A 21,897-nucleotide genomic window follows, 5' to 3' on the forward strand; every position below is an offset into this window, starting at 1 on the left:
ACTATTGCTTTGCTGTCTCAGGTGCAAGAGCGACTGTCGCAGGTAAAAACAGGGAAGAGAGTTTCTACGTCCAAATATGCTGGGAAAGTTCACAGGAATATTGCTGGACTAATACGTGATTACCTCTAAGCACACCAGATCATGTATTTGCTCAGACTACTCCAACTAAGAACACTTACAGCTATCTGGGAACTCGAGATCTGTGAAAGTATAACCATATTCTGTGTCAAATTTAGACAGCCATTTTTGCAAAATAAATGTAATCTATTAAGTATTTCCTCAACAAATGCCATTAAAATACAGCTGGTATAAGTGGGTAATTGCTTCAGCTAATGCTTTATTTTGAGAGTTGTGGCTCCGTACAGAGGGTAGTTTCCAGCAAAGTTGTAACAGAGGAAAACACTCTTGGGAAATTTAACAACGAACTTAAGGCCCTTCTTAGCACAATATAGTGAATAACAATTAGAAAGATATGATTAACATACGATACATAGCTGTGATTTTGTCCAAACTAATTAGAGCAGTTGTTCTCAGTATATGAACACCAAATCAAAGATATTAATATAGTGCATATATGTTCTGTCATTTGTGATTTAAATATTATTTGATACAGTGATGAAGGCAAGTCTTTGTTAAAATCTGCCATATCACTTCAAGTATTGCAAAAGAAACTGCATTTCCTTCAGATCCTACAGAGGAAACTTAGCTCAGTGATACTAGTAAGTTAAAAAAAAAATAGAAGAGATGGACCAATGTCTGCTTTTAAGAGAGATAAGCATCATGTCGTATCTTGTTTCCCTCCTCTGGTACTTCTGCCTCTCAGGCACTGGAAGGGGGGACGTGTGTGCGTGTGCTTGAAAGCTGGCGCGGGAGCTGCAAGCTGAGGCAAGCAGAAAGTGGGATGGGGAGTATTTCATTCCTGCTAATGAAGAGGGGGGTGTTCCCACCTGCACGCTTTCCATAAGGCCTTATGTATAAAGACCCAACGGACGCCATAAATCATATCTAAAGAAAAGTAAATACTGAAAAAATACCAACCAAGACCTATGCAGCTTTATCCAGGGACACATTTTTAAAATTACCTGTCCTGTACTATGGTGTTGGCCTTTTGAGTATCATACAAGCAACTTGGCCGCAGTGATACCGGTACAGAACTGTAAATAATCACAGATGTTTCATCAGAAAAAGATTAAAGTTATTTCTATTTAAACAAATGCTTTGCACAGGAAGGCAAAAGGTATGCAATAGTATTTCAGCAATTTCCAAGATGTCAAAGCATACCTCGACTTCCAGGTTAACGGGTGAAATCTTGGCCTTAAGATGATCTTCAAATATTACAGGCCAGCTATGGACAAACCTGACTGTAAGCAAATCCTACTGCGGATTGACAGGGTTCTGTTATTACACCGATGACGCGCACGCACATGCAACAGTCTTAACCAAGCCGAGACCTACAATGAATTACACATTTGGCTTTTTACACTAGCCCAGTCTTGTAGAAGAGATTTAAATGGCGAGGTCGGGGACCATCTGAGACCAGGGTCTGTAGATAAAGAGAGAACACAGCGCTTTCTGTTTGCAATGCTGTTTATTTTAGAAAAGCCCCTTTGATCATCTGAATGAAAAAAGTGGGCAGAAAAGTCACAAATGTTATAAAACAAAGTTTATTCTGCAATATTTTGTCATAATGAATTGCATCTCTTTGGTAAAAATAAACTTTATAAACATTTTAATTAACAGAGATTAGCATACAAAAAACTAAACTTCTGTAAATTGTCTTTAAAACGGGTAAAGGACTAAACTGCAGGAAAAAGGGTTAGAATTGGTCACCTACTGGCAAAGTTATTCTAAACAAACCCAAGGACATTGCTTATGCTACATTAGAAACAAGCTAACGGGAACGGTTTAAAAACAACTCTGGTTCATTTGATCAGAAAGCATTCTTACAATTCACTTTTAAATAAATAATAGTTACAATGAATTGGCAATTATAAAATGTTTTATATCACTATATGGCAGTAACATAATACTTTTAATTATGCACTTTTTAGTTTGAAGAAATGTACATTTATAAAACAGACTTGATAATGGCACTGGCAGTTAGGTGTGAAGAATGTGCTTTAAGATAAAATGGCAGGTGCAACATTTAAAATATTCTACCTTTTCTTTTCAATAAATATTTTGACTACACCATTATTAACGTGTATGAGCGTATTTTGCTTTAACCAAAGCTTGTACTTACTTTTCAGGCTGATGAAAAGTTGCGAACCATACAACTTCCATTTTACAGTCAGATTTTAAAATATTTGATGTGACTTCTGCAAAAGCAGTCATTTAGTATTGGAATCTGAAAGGCCAATACAGGTTCGTACAGTATTCACATCAGATTTATCCTGAACAGAGCAGCCTCCCTTGTACACGAGTCTAATACACTTCTTCACTGTATTTAAAGAATTCAATGTGGTTCATTAATACTTTTCTTGCCAAAATATATCCGAGTCAACCATTGGCATGAACATTTTACATATGTCACTAAAAAAAAAACCAAAAACCAAACCCCAAACCCAACAATCAAAATAACTTTTAATTATACGTCATTTATACTATATACACCAGGGTCTCTAACTGAGGTGGCAAACAAACCCAAACCCAGTGCTAGGTACGTAAGCGAAAGGAGAGCAGCTATTCTCCCACTACCACGAGGGGTGCTCCGCAACCGAGCTGGCAGCCTTTGCCTGCCAAAACGTGCAGGCAGAGGCATGGGACAACGTGGTGGAAGAGGTCAGGGGCACAGGTCAGCTGCCTTCTCCTTCGCAAAGGGGAGAGGGAAGATGGCAAAGCGTGGAGAGCACGGCCACGCTTCCTCCCTTCCACAATTCCAGTTCTCCCAGGATGAAAGCTGTAAGGATGGGTGCAGCTTTCACCATTAACTTCTGATTAGTATGGTTTTATTGCTCGTTGCATATGATAATTAAATGCATTGTTAGCATCCCAACCCCATCCCTTCAGAAATGCTGAAGTCAGTATCACCAACTTCATGGTTAACAGCGGCACAGCCACACTCCTAGTAAGGATTAACCTTCTCAAATTTTATCCGAGGCAAAAAAATAATTCAGAACCAAACCAAATCACGGAGCCGACTATGACCGCAGTTTCCAGAAGACTTGGACCTTGGTCCAGCTTTCACTGGAAGCTACAGAAAAGCTGCAACCACCTTCAGCGGGAGCCAGGCAGCACCCCTCTTCAACAGCGTGCAACTGAAATCATGGCACCGAGCAAAATCCCGGACGGCTAACAATATTTCTGTGTAGCTGAATCCTTGTTTTTGCATTGACACAAACTCTGCCCTTTGCAGTTTTCCATCCAAGGTACAAAAGCGACCCGTGAGCAAAAAGCAGCTCCACCAAGCATTCACATCTCCACATCCCAAAATCCTAAGAACCACTGTGTTGGTACTTCATTTTCCTTTAAATAGCAAGTTTTACCCCTACTATCCATCAGTAACACATCCGATATCAGATCTAATTGGCTAATGCACCACTTGTGATATCCAGAAGACATACCCGTCTGCACGCATGTTGCCCTGTTATGGGTGTAGGCTAACGGGTGTTCACACAAAGCAGGAATGCAGCAGAGTATTTTTCTTCCCTTTCAAGAAATACAACAAATCGTGCTTAAAACTGAAATAATTGGGGGGGAAGGGAAATGAACCACTTTTTTTCCTAGTGTTTGTGCTTTAAAAAAAAAAAAAAATGTTGGCTTTAAATTCCAAAACACAAAGAACCTCAAATATTTCAGGCTTGATCCAACAGCCATTGAGTCAGCCGGAGCACCACCGTTGTCTTCAAGAGGCACTGGAACAGGCCCTCAGAGCAACAGACCTTCAGCAGCATGGCTGTGTTCGTATTTAAAGTAGACAGTTTATGGCAGTATTCATCAAAAGACTGACAAATAAGAAAAAAAAACACCCAAACCCCACACTGATCAAAGAAAGGCCTCCAAATAGCCAGAAAAATACCCCATTAGGGAAAGGTTAACTTTTGGCTCAATCCAGCACTGTTTTCAACAACCAAAACAGTGCACGTTGGTTTCCTAGGTGGCTCTGCTCCTAATTTTCAACCAGCTTGCCCAAAACCTGCTGGAAGCAATAGCTTCACATGCTAGCGAGAACATTTATGGCACATCATGCTACTTTTCGAAAACAGAAAAGATGACCTTTGATAGTTGTATACGATTCTGCAACATACTTAAGGCATCCTTATACTTACAGTACTGTTAAAACCTACTCCAACAGAACTGCTAACCCAGTTTTTGAACAGAAAACGTAAAAAAAAAAAAAGCCATCATCTACAAGAATATGTAAGCAATCACCACTGATTTTAAAAGGCAAAAAAAAAAAGAGGAAAAAAGTTCACCATACCATTGAAACATTTTTGGCCGAAGGATGTCTGGGAACTATAAAGAGATTCTTTTATTGCAAAAATGAATTGTGAAGGAATTTGTTCCCGAAAGAGAGAGGTCCTCCTGAGCTACCATGTACATCCAAAGGCTAGAGCCTGGCCTTGCCCATTAGATGCCCCGTATGCAGCAGGAGGCTGATAGGACTCACACAGCACAAGGCACAGTGATCTGGGAAACAAAAGGTCTAGACTGCCCATGGGACAAAAAACAACGAGAGCTGGGCGGAAGGGCAGAAACCCCAAAAGCAATTCAGGTTCACTGATCTAAAATGAAGCTATTCTATTTTGTCTCAGATTAGGGGGTAAGACGTTCCCTTTTCAGCAGCCGTTCACCACAGAGCCACCTAAAGCCTCCACCTCGTCCATGCTGTCACCACCACCAACTGTTAGGTTCTTTTTTCCCCCCCGAATTGATATAGGGGAGCAGAAGGGTAGATGTTGCAGGACTACACAGCTACTACATATTCAACAGTGGTGGTAACACAAGGACAACATCAAACTTGGCAAGTGGCAGCTTTCACTGTTGGCTACATCTAAGATGCGTGTATGCATGCGTGCATCCGCATGAAAAGGACACCCCCCCGTCCCCCCCCCAAAAGACAATTTGTCTTAAGATGAAAAAAAAAACCCAACTGTTTTCCTTCAGGAATCTGACCCGCACACAGCAGATTTGGGGGAAGGAGAAAAAAAAAAAAAAAAAAAAAAAGAAACTGCGGGTGGTACCCACCTCAGCTACCCCTCATCCCCACTCTTCCAGGGGGTACTTAGCATCTTGCTGAAAGCAGCTCCTGGACTGCTACAGGTTTTCAGCTGCTGTGTCAGATGGGCTGAAAACTGCAGCCACTCGGGGCTGCTTCACCAGCATTTCCACTGGGACCTGTCTCAGAAGAGTGAAGAGAGGATGGGTGGGAGGAGGCAACCGAGGCCAGGACCTCTTTTTTCCCCCCCCTTCTTTCTTTTTCTCCTCCTTTTTAATCCTTTATAAGGAAGTCAGAGCCCTTAGACAGGGCAAAATTCACCTCTGCAGATGGGGCCAGCAGAGATGTCAATATGACCCACAATGTGCATCTGAACAAACATATCTCTGGAAAAAAAAAATAAAATCAACTATTAAAAAGAAAAAAAAATTAAGAAGTGATCATTAAGAAGTATGCTTTCAGGTTTTCACAAGTCATGCATCTCTTCTAATTTGAGAAGATTAAATAATTTTTTTCTTTTTAGGCAGTGATTTAAAAATAAATGGCTAAATTATAGTTAGCGCCAAAAATAAAAAAGCAATGAGTCCTTTTATGGCTTCGATCTCCCTTGTGAAGGGTAAAAGTAGAAGAGTATTGCCACAATTAAAAAAAATATATGTATATATTCAACACTGAGAAACATACTATTTTTTCCTTTGCTTGTGACAGTGGGTCTTTGCAGTACTTATTAAGGAACTCAAGCACGTTTGGATGCCAGCAAGGTGGAGCAGAGACCCCGCTGCTTCTTTCAACTCCTCATCAATTTCTTGACATAACTCCTTGAGTGCTTTGTTGCTAGGCTGACTTTCCTCAGAGGTATCTACACAAGGTTGTGATGCATAGCCACTGTCTCCAAGAGGATCATCTTCATAGTCAACGTCTGTATCCACTTCGCTGTGAAATCCTTCGCTGCCATCGCTTCCGTCATGGCTGGTCTTGGAGATAAATTCATACACCTCATCAAGAGAGGACAAGGAAGACACACTGGACCTAGATGCACAGCGCTGGGAACCCATGCTGCTGGCACTGTAGTTGTGATCCTCCTTCGGATCGATATTGGTGGCCGCAGAATCATTTTCCTGCAAATTTATGGAACTGGGAGGATTGAACGCACTGCCGTAACTCCTCTTCTTAGGTGTCTTCAGAGGCTGAGGTTTCTCACCTATTAAAAACAAGATGCGTCAGTAAGCTAATACTCCAATGAGATCACCTGCAAAATGAGCACACTATGGCTAGCTGACTGCAAAGTAAGCTGAACATGAGCAATTAAGAGTCGTAATATCTTGTGCACATTTACTGTCATCCGCAGAGGACAACAGTCGTCAGCTAGTCACAGCTAAGAGCTGGAGAAACAGAGAAGTAGCTAAGAAATTCTTCTTACCATCTAGCACAAAGAGGGCAGGGGAAGAACTTTGCAGAAAAAAACAAAATTAACTGGGGAAAAAAAAAAAGAAGGTAGTTCTATAAAACTCTGTAATGCTAGCAGAAAGAATAATCAACCCAGAATTGCTCCTTGACTGCTCTTACTATTTGGAAACAAGACCATACTCGTTTCCTGAAATTTTACAAAGAAAACATTTAGCTACTGGGTAAAGAAGAAAAACAGAGTAAAATGGCTTATGCTTACAGTCCAACATCCCTTGTTGAATGGAAGTATTTAACAGCATCATCGCGGTAGCAGCATCAATATCAGATTCTGTGAAGGAGAAGCAGCAAAACATTAGATCTCAGCTAGGCCTGACAAAATGAGGTCCCTAGAACATACGAAGACTATATATCTGCATATATTGGCCTACAACAAAGCGGGGAGGGGAAATGTATGAATTTAGACAGAGCATGACTTTTATACAGTGCAATATGGTTACAGAACAGTCTCATATCTTAACTATGATATTCAAAAGCTGAATTCTCACATTGCACTTACCACAGCTGAAGCCAAGAATCAGCGACATTAATTAGACATTCGTATGACGATGCTGTTGCTATACTTATCAACAAGTGGCTTTTGTTTGTACCGGTTGAGAGAGAAAGATTACGCATATGGCACAGCAAAGCATCTCAGCAGCTTCATACTCTGGTTATGTGAATTTGCGCCCATTAACGCAGCACTAATTCAGCACACCTCTCCTCCAGCAGTATTTTTCATGCTAACAAGTCAAACGGAAAAAATCAAGACGACGAGGCGGGAAAGGGCAGTGAACTGCTCGATCTAGAAAGCATGGGGATCTAAATAATAAATAGGCACTTTAAAAGATTTAGGTGAACTGCAGTGCTTCTAGCTACGGTGACAAGCGCTGCTGTAAAACTCCATCCTTTCCCACACAGTGTATTCCTTACATCTCAAAAAGGGCACCTTGAGAACATTATGGCAAAGAGCTACATTTCTAACCAGAATCAGGTGAAAAGGAAGAAGAAACAAGCACACCTTTCCCACTCATTTCAGGACACGCTCATGCACTTCAACAAAGAGGAAATCCAAGGTCTTCCTTTGCTCATTTCAGCTATGGAGGATGGAGAGACAGGCTATATATTCCTCTCCTTACACAGGAGGCAAATATATAAGGCTATATATGGGTGTTGTTTTTTTTTTTCCATATATGGTGGACTAACCAGGCAAAAGAGGAGCAAAGAGACTGTGAGCTCTCACAAGAACCTTGGAGTCTCAGAGCAAAAGACCACATCTGAGGTGTACGTATGTACATATGTACATATGAGTGGTGAGCGGAGAAGCGGGGCTGGAAGACAACGCGTGGAAAGCGCCGGCAGCGATCAGAACGGGCTCTCAGTCCTGCTGAACTGTAACTGGGGTGGGAATTGCCAAAGTGAAACATGAGCAATGTCATTCTTGATGGCATTTCTCATCCCTCGTCCCATCATATGCATTAACTATGTTACTGAATTTGAGGGGAGGGTTAGTGTTGGGAGGGGGACTGCAGAATTGTCAATTTGGCTTCCTTATTTTATATGATTGTCCCTAACTTCATCTTGGTGAAGGAGAAATTTGAAGATGATGTCACCTTGGGAATGCTGTACCAACATGGAAAGGGGACTGAGCTGCTGTTTCCAACACAGGTTATAAAACATACACATTCCCCCCTTGTTTTCACTTTCTATCATTTTAAAACCAGCATACTTTAAGTTCTATGCTATTGCATTCATGAGATTATTTTATTTTATTCCGTTTTGTCTTTTTTTGGCAGCAACAGAGCCCCTGAATTTACAAGTCGTAAGTATCCAACTGACAAAAAGAAATAAAAAAAAGCATGAAGAGTTACTTTCCTCCACTACCATAATCAGAAAGTGAAATATTCCCATTCCTTACTTGCTATCACAGACACTTTATTTTAACATATGATGTTGGTATATATAAGCACCACCTTGTTAAAATGACAAGCAATCGGAGGCATTAATGCAACACAGAATTACTCCCTGCAAATAGCATTTCTGCATGTTAGTACCCCCAAAGAAAGAGGAGAGACACTTCTGCAGTGACTTCCTAGCAGTGCTCTGCATCACCACTAACGTGCTTTGGCTTTACTTGTGATTGCTCTCCTCGATAGAGCAGTATTTCCCAAATTTATGCTTCCCCAGCAGAATGGCTGAGGAAGCATCTTATTACAACAAATTCTTTCATCTGCGCAACAGCTGCCCTATACGACCCTGGGAGCGTTAATGGCTTTCCTCTAATGCCAGGGAGATGCTGAACAGGTTCACCGAGATGCAGAAATTAAAGGAGAGCAGATACACGTCATTATTTCGGCACCTCCGGTGTAGCAAATTGGAATAGTTAGCATCAGACTGGCAATCTCCAAACCTGTCACAGGACACACCAGCAAAATTATTAAGAGGAGGGGGATTTCTTGTATTCTCTAACAAGGCCTGAGAATCCCAGATCTAGCAGTCCTACAGCAGCCAGCCAGCCAAGGATCCTTGCCACCAGGGTAAAACCTCTGTCTGGATGCGTGATAATTATCACCTGTGGATAATTATGATCTGTGGATCAGGCAGCTGCTCAGTCTTTAAAAAACCTCGGCTTTGCTGCCTAACCAATGTTTCTGGTTTGTGGCCGAAAACTAAAAGCAACCTTCTCACCTCAACAGCCCACCGCGCTAGCAAAACCAGAGAGCTGGATGTCTGCTATGCTGCTGAAGTCCTGCTTCGTCGGTGGCCTCTCATTATCCTTTCAAAAGAGCTTTAGCAATACTCCTCTACAGCAAATTAATACATGCTCGCTTTTTCTTGGGATCAGCCCTTTAAAAAATCAGCACAATTCACTTTTCAGCACTTTTTAAAAAATTATTATTTTTTATGAGGATAAGCCTTCAGTGGATTAAGCTTTATTACTGAGGTACAAGACCTGTGCTCAACAGGCGTCTTCTAAAGAAATGCTGCTATATCCCAGCATGCTGTCTAGCTCCCTCCTGGTACCAAGGCCTGCTAAAATGTTTTAAAATGAAGAAAACTTTAAAAAGTACATATGGGAAAATGAAGTAACCATCTTCTGCTCATCAGCTGTTGCTACTTCTATTTGCATTTGACTGTCGATGAAAAACAGACTTCCATCTTAAATTCACTTTTTTTTTTCCCCCCTCTAAATCTGAATCTGGCTGGCTGTTATTCCTCACGAAAAGCAAAAGTAGAAATCCCTAGGACGGAACTATGGCCAAGTCCTTGTTACTCTAATGCTTGTTAAAACCTGTAAGAGTAGGTATATCCCAATGGGCTGAGGAAGGGGACACCAGAAAGACAAGCAATGCTGCACTTCAGCAGGGACTCCCTGGGGGGAAAAAAAAAAAAAAAAAAAGGAAAAAAAAAAAACCCCAAAACACAAAAACCTGCATTCTTTCTCAGTAGTAATACCACTTTGGGTTTGTCTGTGCTACAAAAGTGCAAGCGTAGCTAGGTCAACATCCCCTGCTCAGCTGGCATGCTGCTGCTAGTGCCTATCCTTGGGCAGGTTTGCAAGTGCCAAACACCCACCCTAACGGTGGTGCCAGCTACTGCAGGGACAGCCAGGAGGGACGGGCACCTTCTGAAACATCATCTACAGACAACTATGTTTAACTTGCTAGGCGGGGAAACGTGTTGTGCTACTGAGTTCCTGCCATGGCTAGAAGAGATCACTCATCCACACTAATATCCTGAGCATGACTCGGTCCGATCCAATCTTTCTCCACCAAGTTTTGGTGACTATGCTTAAAATGACCTTTATGCAACATAAAAGCTTTTGACGTGACTTGTTTTCTCCTCCACCTACTTCACTACTTGTGCAGGAAACACAGAGGGATATAAACTGTGTTGAGGAGCAGCACTGCAGCCTATGGCATCAAGACCTGTATTCGGAGTCCATATATTAAACCCATCCTGTTCCTCTGTCCCAAGAGTTAAAATGAACATTTTGCAAATTTTAAGGTGATGCCTTAAACTAAACAGACATCATGAGGCTATTCTGTTAACTGGGTTAATATCCAGAACTTAGGTCTTCCTGCATAACTACACCGGCAGTAACACCAGCTTCGGCCCAACTTTCTGGCAAGTGAGTGAAAAGTACCACACAGCTGTGAAATACTCCTCTGAATTGTTCCACATTCCCCTGCAAATCCTGTCGTGCTCTCCCAGCCACCTGTCTCAAACAACCAACTTTAAGGCACTTCTATGGCCACATCCCACAAGTTTTATACATTAAAATGTGCTGCCTTCTGTTCTCAGTTCTTGGTAACCAATAAAACTAGTGTAGATATGTGGCTTCCAGACTGGTTTTCTACTGAACTATTCATTCTTTAAGTAGGTCATATTTGGGAGCGACGTGTCTGCTAAATACCTTACTGGAAGAACAAGACAACTCCTATTACATCTCAAGATTCATCGTATGGATTTAAACTTAATACACAAGTGTCTAATATGATGAGCAAGCATTCTACTACATCAGGTTTTTCGTAATCGAGCAGACCCTTCAGAACAGGTCCATACACAACATCAGCTGGGTTTCAGTACATGCTCGTGACTAGAAACAGGGGAGCAGAATGAAAGAAAATTAAAGGTTTACCTTTGAGAGATCGGCCATGGTTCTGCTGAAGGACTGAAGTTAGGTAGTGAGGGGACGCTGACCTACTGGAAAGAAATTCAACAAGTCAAAGCCAAGCCCCAATTAGCCAAATGATTTGTACAAAGTATAGTAAACAATACTATGATCATAGAAAGGTAAAAACAAAACTAACCCAATCACCACAGTTTGGTGGGCAAGCAATTTCTATTGCCCTCAGTAGACGGCTTGACACATTTGTTGATGGTTTATGTAGCATGATGAAGCGAACATCAGCCTTTGGAAAACATCCCCAAACACACACGCTAAGCGAAAGTCTTGTTGGCAGGAGATACTAATTTCTACAGGTTTTATGCACCTGCCTAAAAGCTGGATTTTAAATAAAGAGAAGTATTTTTCAGTAAGTAAAACCTACATGTGATCAAAACATTAGTTTATACAGGGATGCTTAGAGCCGAGGAGTAACAGAATAGATAAGGACTGGTTGTGTCCATCTGCTCTTCAAAACAGTGGTGGGAGATGAACAAAAATGAAAGGTAGTGTCATGCAAAGAGCCAGTAAAGAACCAAAACCAAACCAAGTTATCTGAAGCTGGGCTGTTTTGGTGATGCTGTCTGCTTTTCTGCATTATCAGACCAGCTTTGCACCAGAATAAAGGGGAAGTTAAAGCTTTCACATGGTTTTCTGCTACACACTCAACCCTAGTTATTCAGTTCATTATAAAGGTACTAGCAAACAGTCAGAAATAAATACAACAGAAATAGTACACAATGATTAAAATTGCATGAAACATAGCAATGTGCCATCTTTTATAGTATTGCTAGAAGAATTCAAAGGGTGATGAGCAGAATTTTCAAGCCCAACCTGTAACAGCAACCTCACAGGATTAATGGGATGACTTCTATCATTAAGGTGTGTTTACCTTCTATATTTGTCACATTTATAGGCAGCTCTATTTTCCCAAGTAAGGCACAGCCACAAATCCCCCCTCAAAAATCACACAGCTGCTAAGTGCTTTATATTTTTTTTTTTTTTAACTATTGGTCTAGATCATTAATTAAAACAATTATTTCCATTTTTAAAATACCTTTTTAAAACTAAAATCTTCATTCTTTAAGTTGAATTTTGAACAAAACATTTTTCAGGGGTCACTGGCCGGTGCTGTAGCTACACACATCTTAATAACCCTGAGATCAGCTCTGCACAGGTCTTTATGAGGGATGCCCGTGTAATACTGTCGATGCCCCGACTTGCCATCATAGTATCCAAGCTCAGCTGGCCATTGGTAACAGCTCCAAAGGTTAGCACAGTGCAGGCTGGTAATGGCAAGGAGATTAAAAAAAAAAAAAAAAAATGGCAGCAAGGTGGCTTGAAATGCATCATCCAAACTACGTAAGGAGCTCTTGCAGCACTGCAGCCTGCCTGGTGTTGGTAACCAAAGTTACTGAAAAGGAGAGTAATATCTAACCATCTCCCAGTGTGGCAACCGATGGGAGAAAGATCCAGTGCAGCTGAACGTAAATATGTGCAAAAGTTGAGTTCACTGTCTGGTATGTTTTCTTGTGGGGGTGACAGAGTGCAAAGGGAACAGATCCACAAGTGGGGGTAAAAAAAAAAATTAAAAATAATAAAAATAAAGTCACAAGGAAAGCAATGGACCCACCCCAACATGGCTGGCTCTGCAGTCTGCAGGTAAATTGTACAAAGAGATGCTAAACATCTTCATCCTTTTGCCTGAGCTCAGATCCTTCAAGAATCATATCCACATAGAGCTTTCCTACAGCAAATTAATACTTAGTATTGATTAAGACAAGCTATGCATATGCATAATGTATTTGCAAGATGAGGACCCTGGCCATCCCCAGAGCCCAGGGGTATAATACATGTAGTACTAGAAACAGAATGCAGCTAGGGGCCTTGCACCGACTCGTTGAACATGCCGTGCAGGAATAAAATGCACCAGTGATGCCAATCATCTATGATAATACAAGTTTCAGTTTAACTAGACACAGATTACAGTTTTGGAAAGCTTCTGCTCAAAGTAACACCTTAAATTTTATTTTAAAATGCTGCTGAATGATAGGTATATTCCCAGCTAACAACTGTAAAGTAATTATGAACACAAGCCCTCCCACAGAAGAATTCAGAGACTCTCGCAGTCGAATTCTAGCATCACCCTATAGTTAAATTTGGACAGTCCTTCCAGCCTCTCTCCAGCTGTACCTCTGGGCTTTCTCTTTATCTCTACACACAAGGCAGCCCCTTGGGGGCCCTTCCCCAAAATTAAACCAGAATTTAAATATAATACAAGAATTTTTAAACATGGAGGGGAAAAATATAAATCTGTTTTTTCTGTGTATGAGTGAAAGTGCTACAAATTTTTTTATATTAAAGGAAAATAAACCAGCTTTCATTAGGAAGGAGTCGGGTGTCTTCAAATGCTGTTTTTATTTTGTTGTCTTTATAAATATAAGCCTTGCAAAATCCTTCATGCATTGAAGTCAGTGGGAATTTTGCCACGTGGTTTCATTAGGACCAGGATATCCTTGTAATTGTGATTGTTGGCAAGCGTGACTAGTCCTTCAGTGAAGGAAAAAAGTTACTGAAAACAACAGCTTCAAATCAAAGTCCTGATCTCGCAAGTACTTTACTGTTCAGATAAAATCTCTCCTTCCCTACACGTAATTTCAGTACGTTGTATTTATACAGGCTAGGTAAATCATACTTCAATGCTTGTATTGTTGGACTAATCTTGAAGACCTTGGAGATATTAAGAGTTAACTGGTCAAGGCTCTGAACGACCTGCCCTAGGCTGAGTCTGTCTTGATGCTCTGCTCCTCTGGCTGGACAGACAACATCCAGAGGTCCCTTCCCATCTGTATTATTCTCTAAATTTTAAAGTTTGACCATGTTAACATAGACACAGTGTTAACCAAGCTTTCAAGGACCAAACCTCCACTGGAGTTGTACTGAAAAAAACGTAGAAACATAAATGCCTGTAAAAACATTATCACCTAGAGCCCAATTACAGTAGTTTCAACAATTTTTATTCTCATAAAACAAAGCCTGACAATACCATCAGCCATCTCATACCTTCTGATTTGACTATTTCTTAATATTTCAGGGTTATTTTAGTAATGCTTCCATTCCAGCAGAAAGGTGGAAAACAGGACACTTCTGCCTGGCTCATTCAAACCCAAAATGACCCTTTACAGCTCAAGATGGATGGAAGGTCAGAAACCACTGTCACATCTTGTGGGTTACAAGCCCAACTGGAAGTGCCCATGCCACACAAATCTTCAGCCGCTGCCAGACAGGTAAGGCTTGCACGCAGGTGCAGGCTCCCAGGGTCAACGTCCCGTTGGACCCTTAGAAACGTCTGCTTAATGTTATCCGTTTTACATCCTGCTCCAGTAATCCCAGTTCCTCCCGTTTGTTAAGGAAACTCCTCGCGGTAAGGTTAAGGCATAGGGCAATGTACACAGATCTTAATTATCTCTTATCTCACCCAAATTCTTTGCTGAACTAGATAAACCGGCCACGTGCCTACCTAAGAACTGAGCTCACCAACAGCAACACATTCCTCTCTGCTTTCTGTTCTCCTCCTCTCTGTCCTGCCTCTACAGGCTGACCCAGCTGCCGTTCCTCTTCCTCTGCTGAGGATGCATGACGTTGAATTCAAATTCTCCAAAATCTATTGCCTAATCTTAAAATGTGTCAGATGAGGAAGCCCTGATTTCAGAAGTCTTGCATGCTCCACCTCAGAGTATGGTTACAGCAAATGCTGTTCTTCCTATCCCTGCTGCAAAATGCTTTTAACAGCCTTGAAGAAAAACACCCCTCTCTTAGACCAGCCTCTCTAAGCACTTCAGATTGTAGAAAAGTTGATTGTTTTTGACAACAGCATAGAACACATACATTTTATAACCAGACAGGTGACTTACTTACAGAAGACACAGACCTCCTTCCAAGCAAACAGCACCAGGCACCCTTGATCAATCCCAGTGAACTGTGCTTGAAGGAGGATTTTGCTCCAGCTCCTGGGACTGCTTGCCCTCCAGAGAAATGGGGCTCACCAGTAAGCACCCAGCACAGCCCCGACCTTCTTCTTTTAAACTCTCCCAGTTACGAAGGGGACTGGGACACAAACCCCAGAGCTGTTCTCTGGGAAGCCTGAGCTCATTACATCTCCCCACCTTGTCCAGCCAGTCTCACCTAAGCCCCACTCACATTCTTCTCTTGGGTGGCCGCTGGTAACAACGTGTCAGCATCCACTCGGGCATCTCCTCTGCTAGGTGGAGTAACATAACTGCGTGCTACGCTCGGATGAGAAAATTCACCTACCTTGGTGGTGACGCCGGCGGAGTATAAAATGCAAGTGCTGAAGGAAAAGGCTGCTTTTTCAGTGCTTGGACAAGATTAGGTTTATATTCTGGGTCAACGCACCATAACGAACCTTTTCCATTCACCTGCAAGAAAGAAGTATTGCAAATTAGAAAATCCAGGGACCAGGGTGTTACAGTCATTCCTAATTCAATATTCCTAAACACAGGAAAATGCAATGATGTAGGCATCCACCGCCGTATAGCTGATGTACGTCACCTGCATGAAAAGCGGGTGCTCCTAAACCGAGCATGTGGTCCCGAAACCCTCATTATACGGTATGGAAATACCCGTCTTGCAGCTTGGGATGGCTTCTCAAAGCCCCATTTCCATTCACATTTGTCCACTGAAAGCTGTAAACCTTATTTAAACACTTGGTAAATACAGCTGTGAGTTTAAGGATGTGTCCAGGCATCACTGAATTGATCAGCAGTCTTTTGATTAACAGGTTTGTAAGTAAGAAACCAAAGCAATTTTCCCTTTGCTTAGATATGGCCACACACTAATTTAACTTTACATGACCCTGTCAAAGCAACTTGCCGGATGGCCAGCTATAAAATGGATTATTCCCACTTTTTCAAAATCTGAAAACCTTATTAATGTATTTTTGATGCACCTAACAATGTAAGCACCACTGTGCTAGTCATCCTTGATATTAAATTTGATATGCCAAAAGTTAAGCAAGATAAAGCACCTCCTGCTCCTCTCAAGGGTTTCTTCACATATTTACTATATAAAGAAAAAACCGGTTTTTTCAAGCCTGCTAGTTCTTTAAACATAAAAAGGAAAATTAAAAAGGAAAAGTTAAAACAATTCTATAATCACTGACCTGATAGATCAGCTAACAGCTCTACAGGTAGCAGTGCCAGGTTTTTTGGGGGGGAAAACAGATGTTACAGGGGTGGTCATGCACATGGCAGAAGGATGGGGCAGCTCTACACCCGACGAAAAACCCGAGCTTCGTGGAGCACCTCCTGCGAGCCCACAGAGGCCAGCTGGCCTCCTGCCAGTATCAAGGGGGTATTAATACCATTTTATGGATGGATACTCCTTGACTTATTTAAGACTGAAAAGGAACCCACAAAGCATCTAAGTCTATGGTCCTATTTAAGTCATGGGACTTTTCCTGACAAGAGGAAATATTTTGCTATCAACAGTGAAAAATCAAATCAGGGAGAGCTCCAGCTGAGAAACAGAGAGATGATGCTCCATAATTTTAGTTGAAGCCACTGCCTTTCATAAAGATCTCTGAGCTGCAGCATCTCTCAGAGTTATTTATTTTTTTAACCTCAATCTTTCTCCTACTCATCTTTTCATGCTAAAACTGAGCACAGCCTGTAACATACCTATCAAGAAGCTTACCTTTAATTAAACAGCCAATTCCTTCACCGTGGTGACTGGCACGATGATTTAGCCAGCTGGGTACTAATGCGGGGTATCCTCCCAACTGGCTCCATCCTTCCTCTCAATGACAGACTAATGCCCTGATCCCTTCCCTACACCTCTCTCGGAGACAGACCCTTTCCCTGGCTGGCTCATTACTTCTCCCCTGTAAAAGACCCTGCCTAACTCTAGCTTTTCTTTTTTTTTTTTTTCAGTAGCTTTGAGGCTTGCCCAACCAACACACCACTGCCCTACACTACTTTATCTGCTACTTTAGGTGAGCACTTCCACTTGACACCTAACTCAGTTCAGCTGTGGGCTGCAGCTTCCCTCTTTCATCTTCCCAGACACTTACTCCCACCAGCTTGCTGCCCTGATAATACAACACCCTGATTTTGGGTGGGTATTACAACAGCGAGCTGAAGCGGGGCACACCCTGAAGCCATACACACACTCAATCCAATGCAAGAGGCGATAAACAGGGTGACTTCTTCTTTGGGTAGTAAGATTGAGTTAGGTGTAAAGCAAAACCACGCTTCCACCCACCATTATTTGTACTAAAAGCAGACATTGAGCAAAAGAGGTGATGCCCCTGGGGCTGCTCGTGTGTGCTCCCATCTGCTGCTTAGCGAAGACACACAGTGGAAAGCCAAGGCAGGTCTGAAGTTAGTGCCGTGCTTTAGGGGAAAGCCGTGCACAACTCGAGCTGAAAACCCCATAAAACACAGATACAGCTTTAAAACAAACCAGTGGTCTAAACACAGCAACAAAAAAAGACTGTGCCGTTTCTCCTATCAAAGACAAAGAGCCTCGGTGATCCAAAATGCTAAACCGCCTTTGGAGGTTACTATTTCACGTCAACAGTGGGGCAACTGTTGATGTGCTAGCTGAAATGTAGATGTAACTTTTACTTACCACCTACCGAAACGTCCCTCCAGAGTCAGCGCAGAGCAGCCACCGGGCTGTTTTGACTCTCCATCTCAAAACGAGCAGGCAGTTAAAATTGTTCTGAGATGATTTTTTGGTCTGACTATCATCTCTTCTGCATCTTTCTAACATTTCTTATTTGACTTGCAGGATTTTATCTAGCCAAATAAAGAAAATTGGGAAGGAAAATAATTCCTGCATTTTGAAGCGTTGGACTATTTCATAACAACAGTAAGTTTCCCCCAGCATTTTGGGGCTTGATTATACCAACATGGGTTGGAAACAAGATGCCCCCCATGGTGCAGCCCTGTCCTTTACCTTTACCACCGCCCCGCCATAGTCCTTCCTCTGCTAGCAGTAAAGTATGACCACTGAGTATGACCAGATCAGCGAGGAAAGCCCAAGGAGTGACCGAAGCGGAGCAACTCAGCCGGCATCGGTGGCTCGGGCTCGCTGCAGAGGCAGACACCCGTCCCCGCGCTGCAGAAAGCCCTCCGTGAGTGTCAGCCCTGGGCAGAGGCCCCGGCTCCATCGGGTATGGGCAGTTCTCACCAGCTGCTTCCACTTGAGCTAGGTGAACCACTGGAAAATACTGTGCATGTGCATGGAGGTACATGGTATATTCACCAAGAGGTTTATCAGATAACTGACATGTCTTTCCTATCTCTACAGGCTTATAGATGGGACCTGCTCTTTGCCCGAATATTTGAATAGCCACACAGATTGCTTACCACCATCTCTTGTAAAAAAAAAAAAAAAAAAAAAAAAGACAAACCCTAAAAGAAGAAAAAAAACCCTAAAACACTTATCTACCAAGAAGAAGAAAGGGAGATCTGTTGGAAGATATTCAAGCCCTGTCCCCCCGCAACCTCCAGAGGAGACAGTGGCAGGACCACCTCCATGTGAGCAGTGGAATGCCGAATCGATGCTTGATGCAGATGCCACTCCTGCTTCCTCACACCTTTTCTCCCCAGTGATACCGATTAATAAAAAATCCCCAGACCCACAATTGTAAAAACAAGTCTAGCAAAGAGCAGGGAGACTCGTCAGGGCTTCCAACTCCAAACCACTTTTCACTTCAGGTCCTCCCATGCTGTATATCAGACACTGCTCCCTCAAATAACGCAATATCCCACTGTAGACCTCCTCCCCCCACGATCCCAGGGCTGTGTGACAGTACTTAAGATGCAAAGAGCATTAGCAATATCTTCTGAGGACTGCTAGCCCGCAATCACATCTCCACATCTTCAGGGGCATCAGGGCCACAGCAGGTGTGCTGGAAGGCAAGCAAGGGTCACGGGGACTGGCTCCAGCGCTATCCCCTTGCTTTCCATCAGCTCCAGCTCCCAGCCACCATTATCAGAGAACCACTGAAACCTCATCTGTCTGGATGACTGCGGACATGAGCTCAACTGCAACTCTAATAAGAAAGGGTATTTAGCTCGTAAGTCCATCACCTGGGGTAAACCTTGACAAACCACTTAGATACAGCAGCACCACAACATGTGCATACAGAAAGGGTAATGTATATTTTAGCAGAGATTTGACGTACATACATCCTGTTTCCATGGCGTGAGAAGTTCCTCCTCTCGACTGCAGTGCTGGCTCATGAGACATCTCAAAGCAGTTACCTTCCCTTCAGCGCCCTTCAACTCATTAAAAGAAAACCATAACGTACAATATTTTTCAGCAGTCCAAGCAAGGACAGCCTTCCCTCAATCTCTGCTGAATGCCATCCTAGGCTCCCGAATGCCTGCAGCCTGCTGCGACAGGCAGGGGAAAGGTATTTAGCCAGCTGATACAAATATAAGTTCAAATAGAAGAACCATCCACAGGTACATCCGCAGCATGATGTGGCACAGCTCGGTGGAAATAGCTCTGTGGAGTGAGAGAGTTCGTGCTAGGGGATCACCTACATGGGTCTTGGAGGTTTTTTTACTCCAGATCTGCTACAGCAGGGTCTTGTGGACAATGTCTGGGAGCAGTCAGGACACAGCAAGCACGCTCCTGCAGCTCCTCTTCCAGGTTAGCATCAGCCAAAATGAATCCAGTTCATTTGTCCCGAAACTGCCCTGCAGTGCCAGCTCACATGGTTAAGTGGGGGAAAAAATCAGGAGATTCTCTTCGAAACGTGAAGTCCAAACAACAATATTAGCATTACAGCAAACGTGAGGAAGGACTCTTCCTGCTTTTGCTGCCAGACCTCCAAGAGATGATTTCGTAGCTGACGGCTGGCAGCAGTAGCCAGGGAGGTGTCAGAAAGCAGCCTGCCCTGGGATGCAGGGGCACAGACCCTCCCCTCCTGTCAGACATTTACACTCTTCCAATACAAGAGCCCCGATTCATTTGAAAGGCTTTAAAACCCTTCTTACCCTGACGTTACAAAATAAAACATGCTCCTCCCATGCAACATGCCATAGGCACCTCTGCTTCCACGGGCACTCGAGACAGAAGAAAGCCAACTACGTGCTCCCTTCGAGACACAGTTAAGATGCCATTAACAAATAAAAAATGGAAGAAAATACAAAATTATCTTGCCCTCTCAGAGAAGCACCCAGAGGCATTGCCAGCACATGGTTACAGGCAACACAATCAGCAAGACAAGCTTGCAAGCTAAGGCCGCTCGCTGCAAGAAGTGACACCTGAGGAGCTCACCCAAAGGGGTCTGCAGCATTCCTGTCATCCCCCATGGAGTCTCCGCATGCCACTGCACGCCACGGACTTATTTTGCAGGAAGAATTTGGAGTAGTACCCTCATCTGGTCCTTTTCTAAGCAGGGCAGAGGGTAAAGATTTAACTACTGTGTGTTGGAAATGGGGAAGCTTCAGCAAAGTTTCAGGAGGGGCTTTTTTGGGGAGGTTTTTTTTGGTAAATGCAGTTTCTGTTCTTAAGAATTAGAGAGTTGTGCAGTCTCTAGAGCCTTGGGAAAATGCTGACAGAGCACATCAGCATCACTGTAGTGGTGGTACTTACTCTACATTTTGTTTTTCCTACTAGAGCTGTCACATCTAGCAGCAAGCCATCCTTTGGCTTTCCTTCAGCTGCTCTGAGCCCAGCAGTACTGATGGAGTCGGCAGGGTAAGCAGAGGACTGGGCAGTCTCGAGCTCCTGCTGCCCACATGCCAAGACACAAGGTTTGACTGGTAACTCCTAAACGGCGAGGGTTTCCAGGCTGGAAATGGCTGAGCTTTAAAGGGCAGATCCACAGACAGCAGGAACTTGTACACCAATTCAGGATATTTCCCTTCCCTGCCCCAATTTTTCTGAAACTCATCTCTCCCGCACAGAGCCACCCAGTCCTTTAAGGGCACCTTTGCCATTTGCAGCAGCATGCGGTCGCTGCTCAGGTCCACGTCCTTCACACAGGCACAGCTTGAAGCATCTCAGTTACTCCATTACAGCAGCTGAAGCCACATTAAAAGCCCGTCCTGACACTCGGCAGGACTCAGCCATGGGGGAGTTACTGGACTCACCACACAGCAGTAAAAAAGTCTTTTTTTTTTCCAGAGCAAAGCTGCTGCTCGGGAGAACACCACCCTAACAATTTAAGGTAAAAGCAGGGATATTGAGACATGGCGACGTTCAGTCCTACCAGTACAAGGCAGTCCTTCCTGATGCCCACTCAGCTCCAGGACCTCTATCTACAGCAAGAGGCTGTCAAGCATGCCAGGCATTGCATGCATTTCTGATAACAAGCCTGTTACCACTTAGGCTGACCCCCAAGCACATGGGTCCGGGATTTGTTTGTTGACTTTTGGTATGTGCTTTGTTGGTTTATTTAAGTCAGAGCCAGCTCTTTGAGGAATGGGATGGGAAATGAGAGAAGGAAGAAGGACTAGTAAAATCGTACAAATCAGAATAAGAAAGAATTTGTACAGAAAAGAGGATCCTTGACTTCAAGAAGTAAAGCTTGTGTCTGCACCACGTAGACATACTGATAGGTTATGACAGACATTAAAGAAAT

General features: G+C 43.0%; 1 protein-coding gene across 6 annotated transcripts in view; it reads right to left on the reverse strand.

The window, feature by feature from the left end:
- Positions 1 to 1,580: 1,580 nt before the first annotated feature.
- Positions 1,581 to 21,897, reverse strand: part of FOXN2 (forkhead box N2) — a 116,489-nt gene continuing 96,172 nt past the window's right edge. For all 6 annotated transcript variants that reach the window (XM_087774887.1, XM_087774884.1, XM_087774885.1 and 3 more), the window contains 4 exons: positions 15,585 to 15,709; positions 11,244 to 11,308; positions 6,825 to 6,893; positions 1,581 to 6,359 (listed from right to left, as the gene is read on the reverse strand). In XM_087774887.1, the coding sequence (XP_087631013.1) occupies positions 5,842 to 6,359; positions 6,825 to 6,893; positions 11,244 to 11,308; positions 15,585 to 15,709 (777 nt within the window). In that variant the 3' untranslated portion in view covers positions 1,581 to 5,841. The remainder of the gene's footprint in view (positions 6,360 to 6,824; positions 6,894 to 11,243; positions 11,309 to 15,584; positions 15,710 to 21,897) is intronic.

The sequence above is a fragment of the Nipponia nippon genome, unplaced genomic scaffold, assembly GCF_047370975.1.
Source record: "Nipponia nippon isolate SJK-2023a ecotype South Korea unplaced genomic scaffold, ASM4737097v1 scaffold_4, whole genome shotgun sequence".
Classification (NCBI taxonomy): domain Eukaryota; kingdom Metazoa; phylum Chordata; class Aves; order Pelecaniformes; family Threskiornithidae; genus Nipponia; species Nipponia nippon.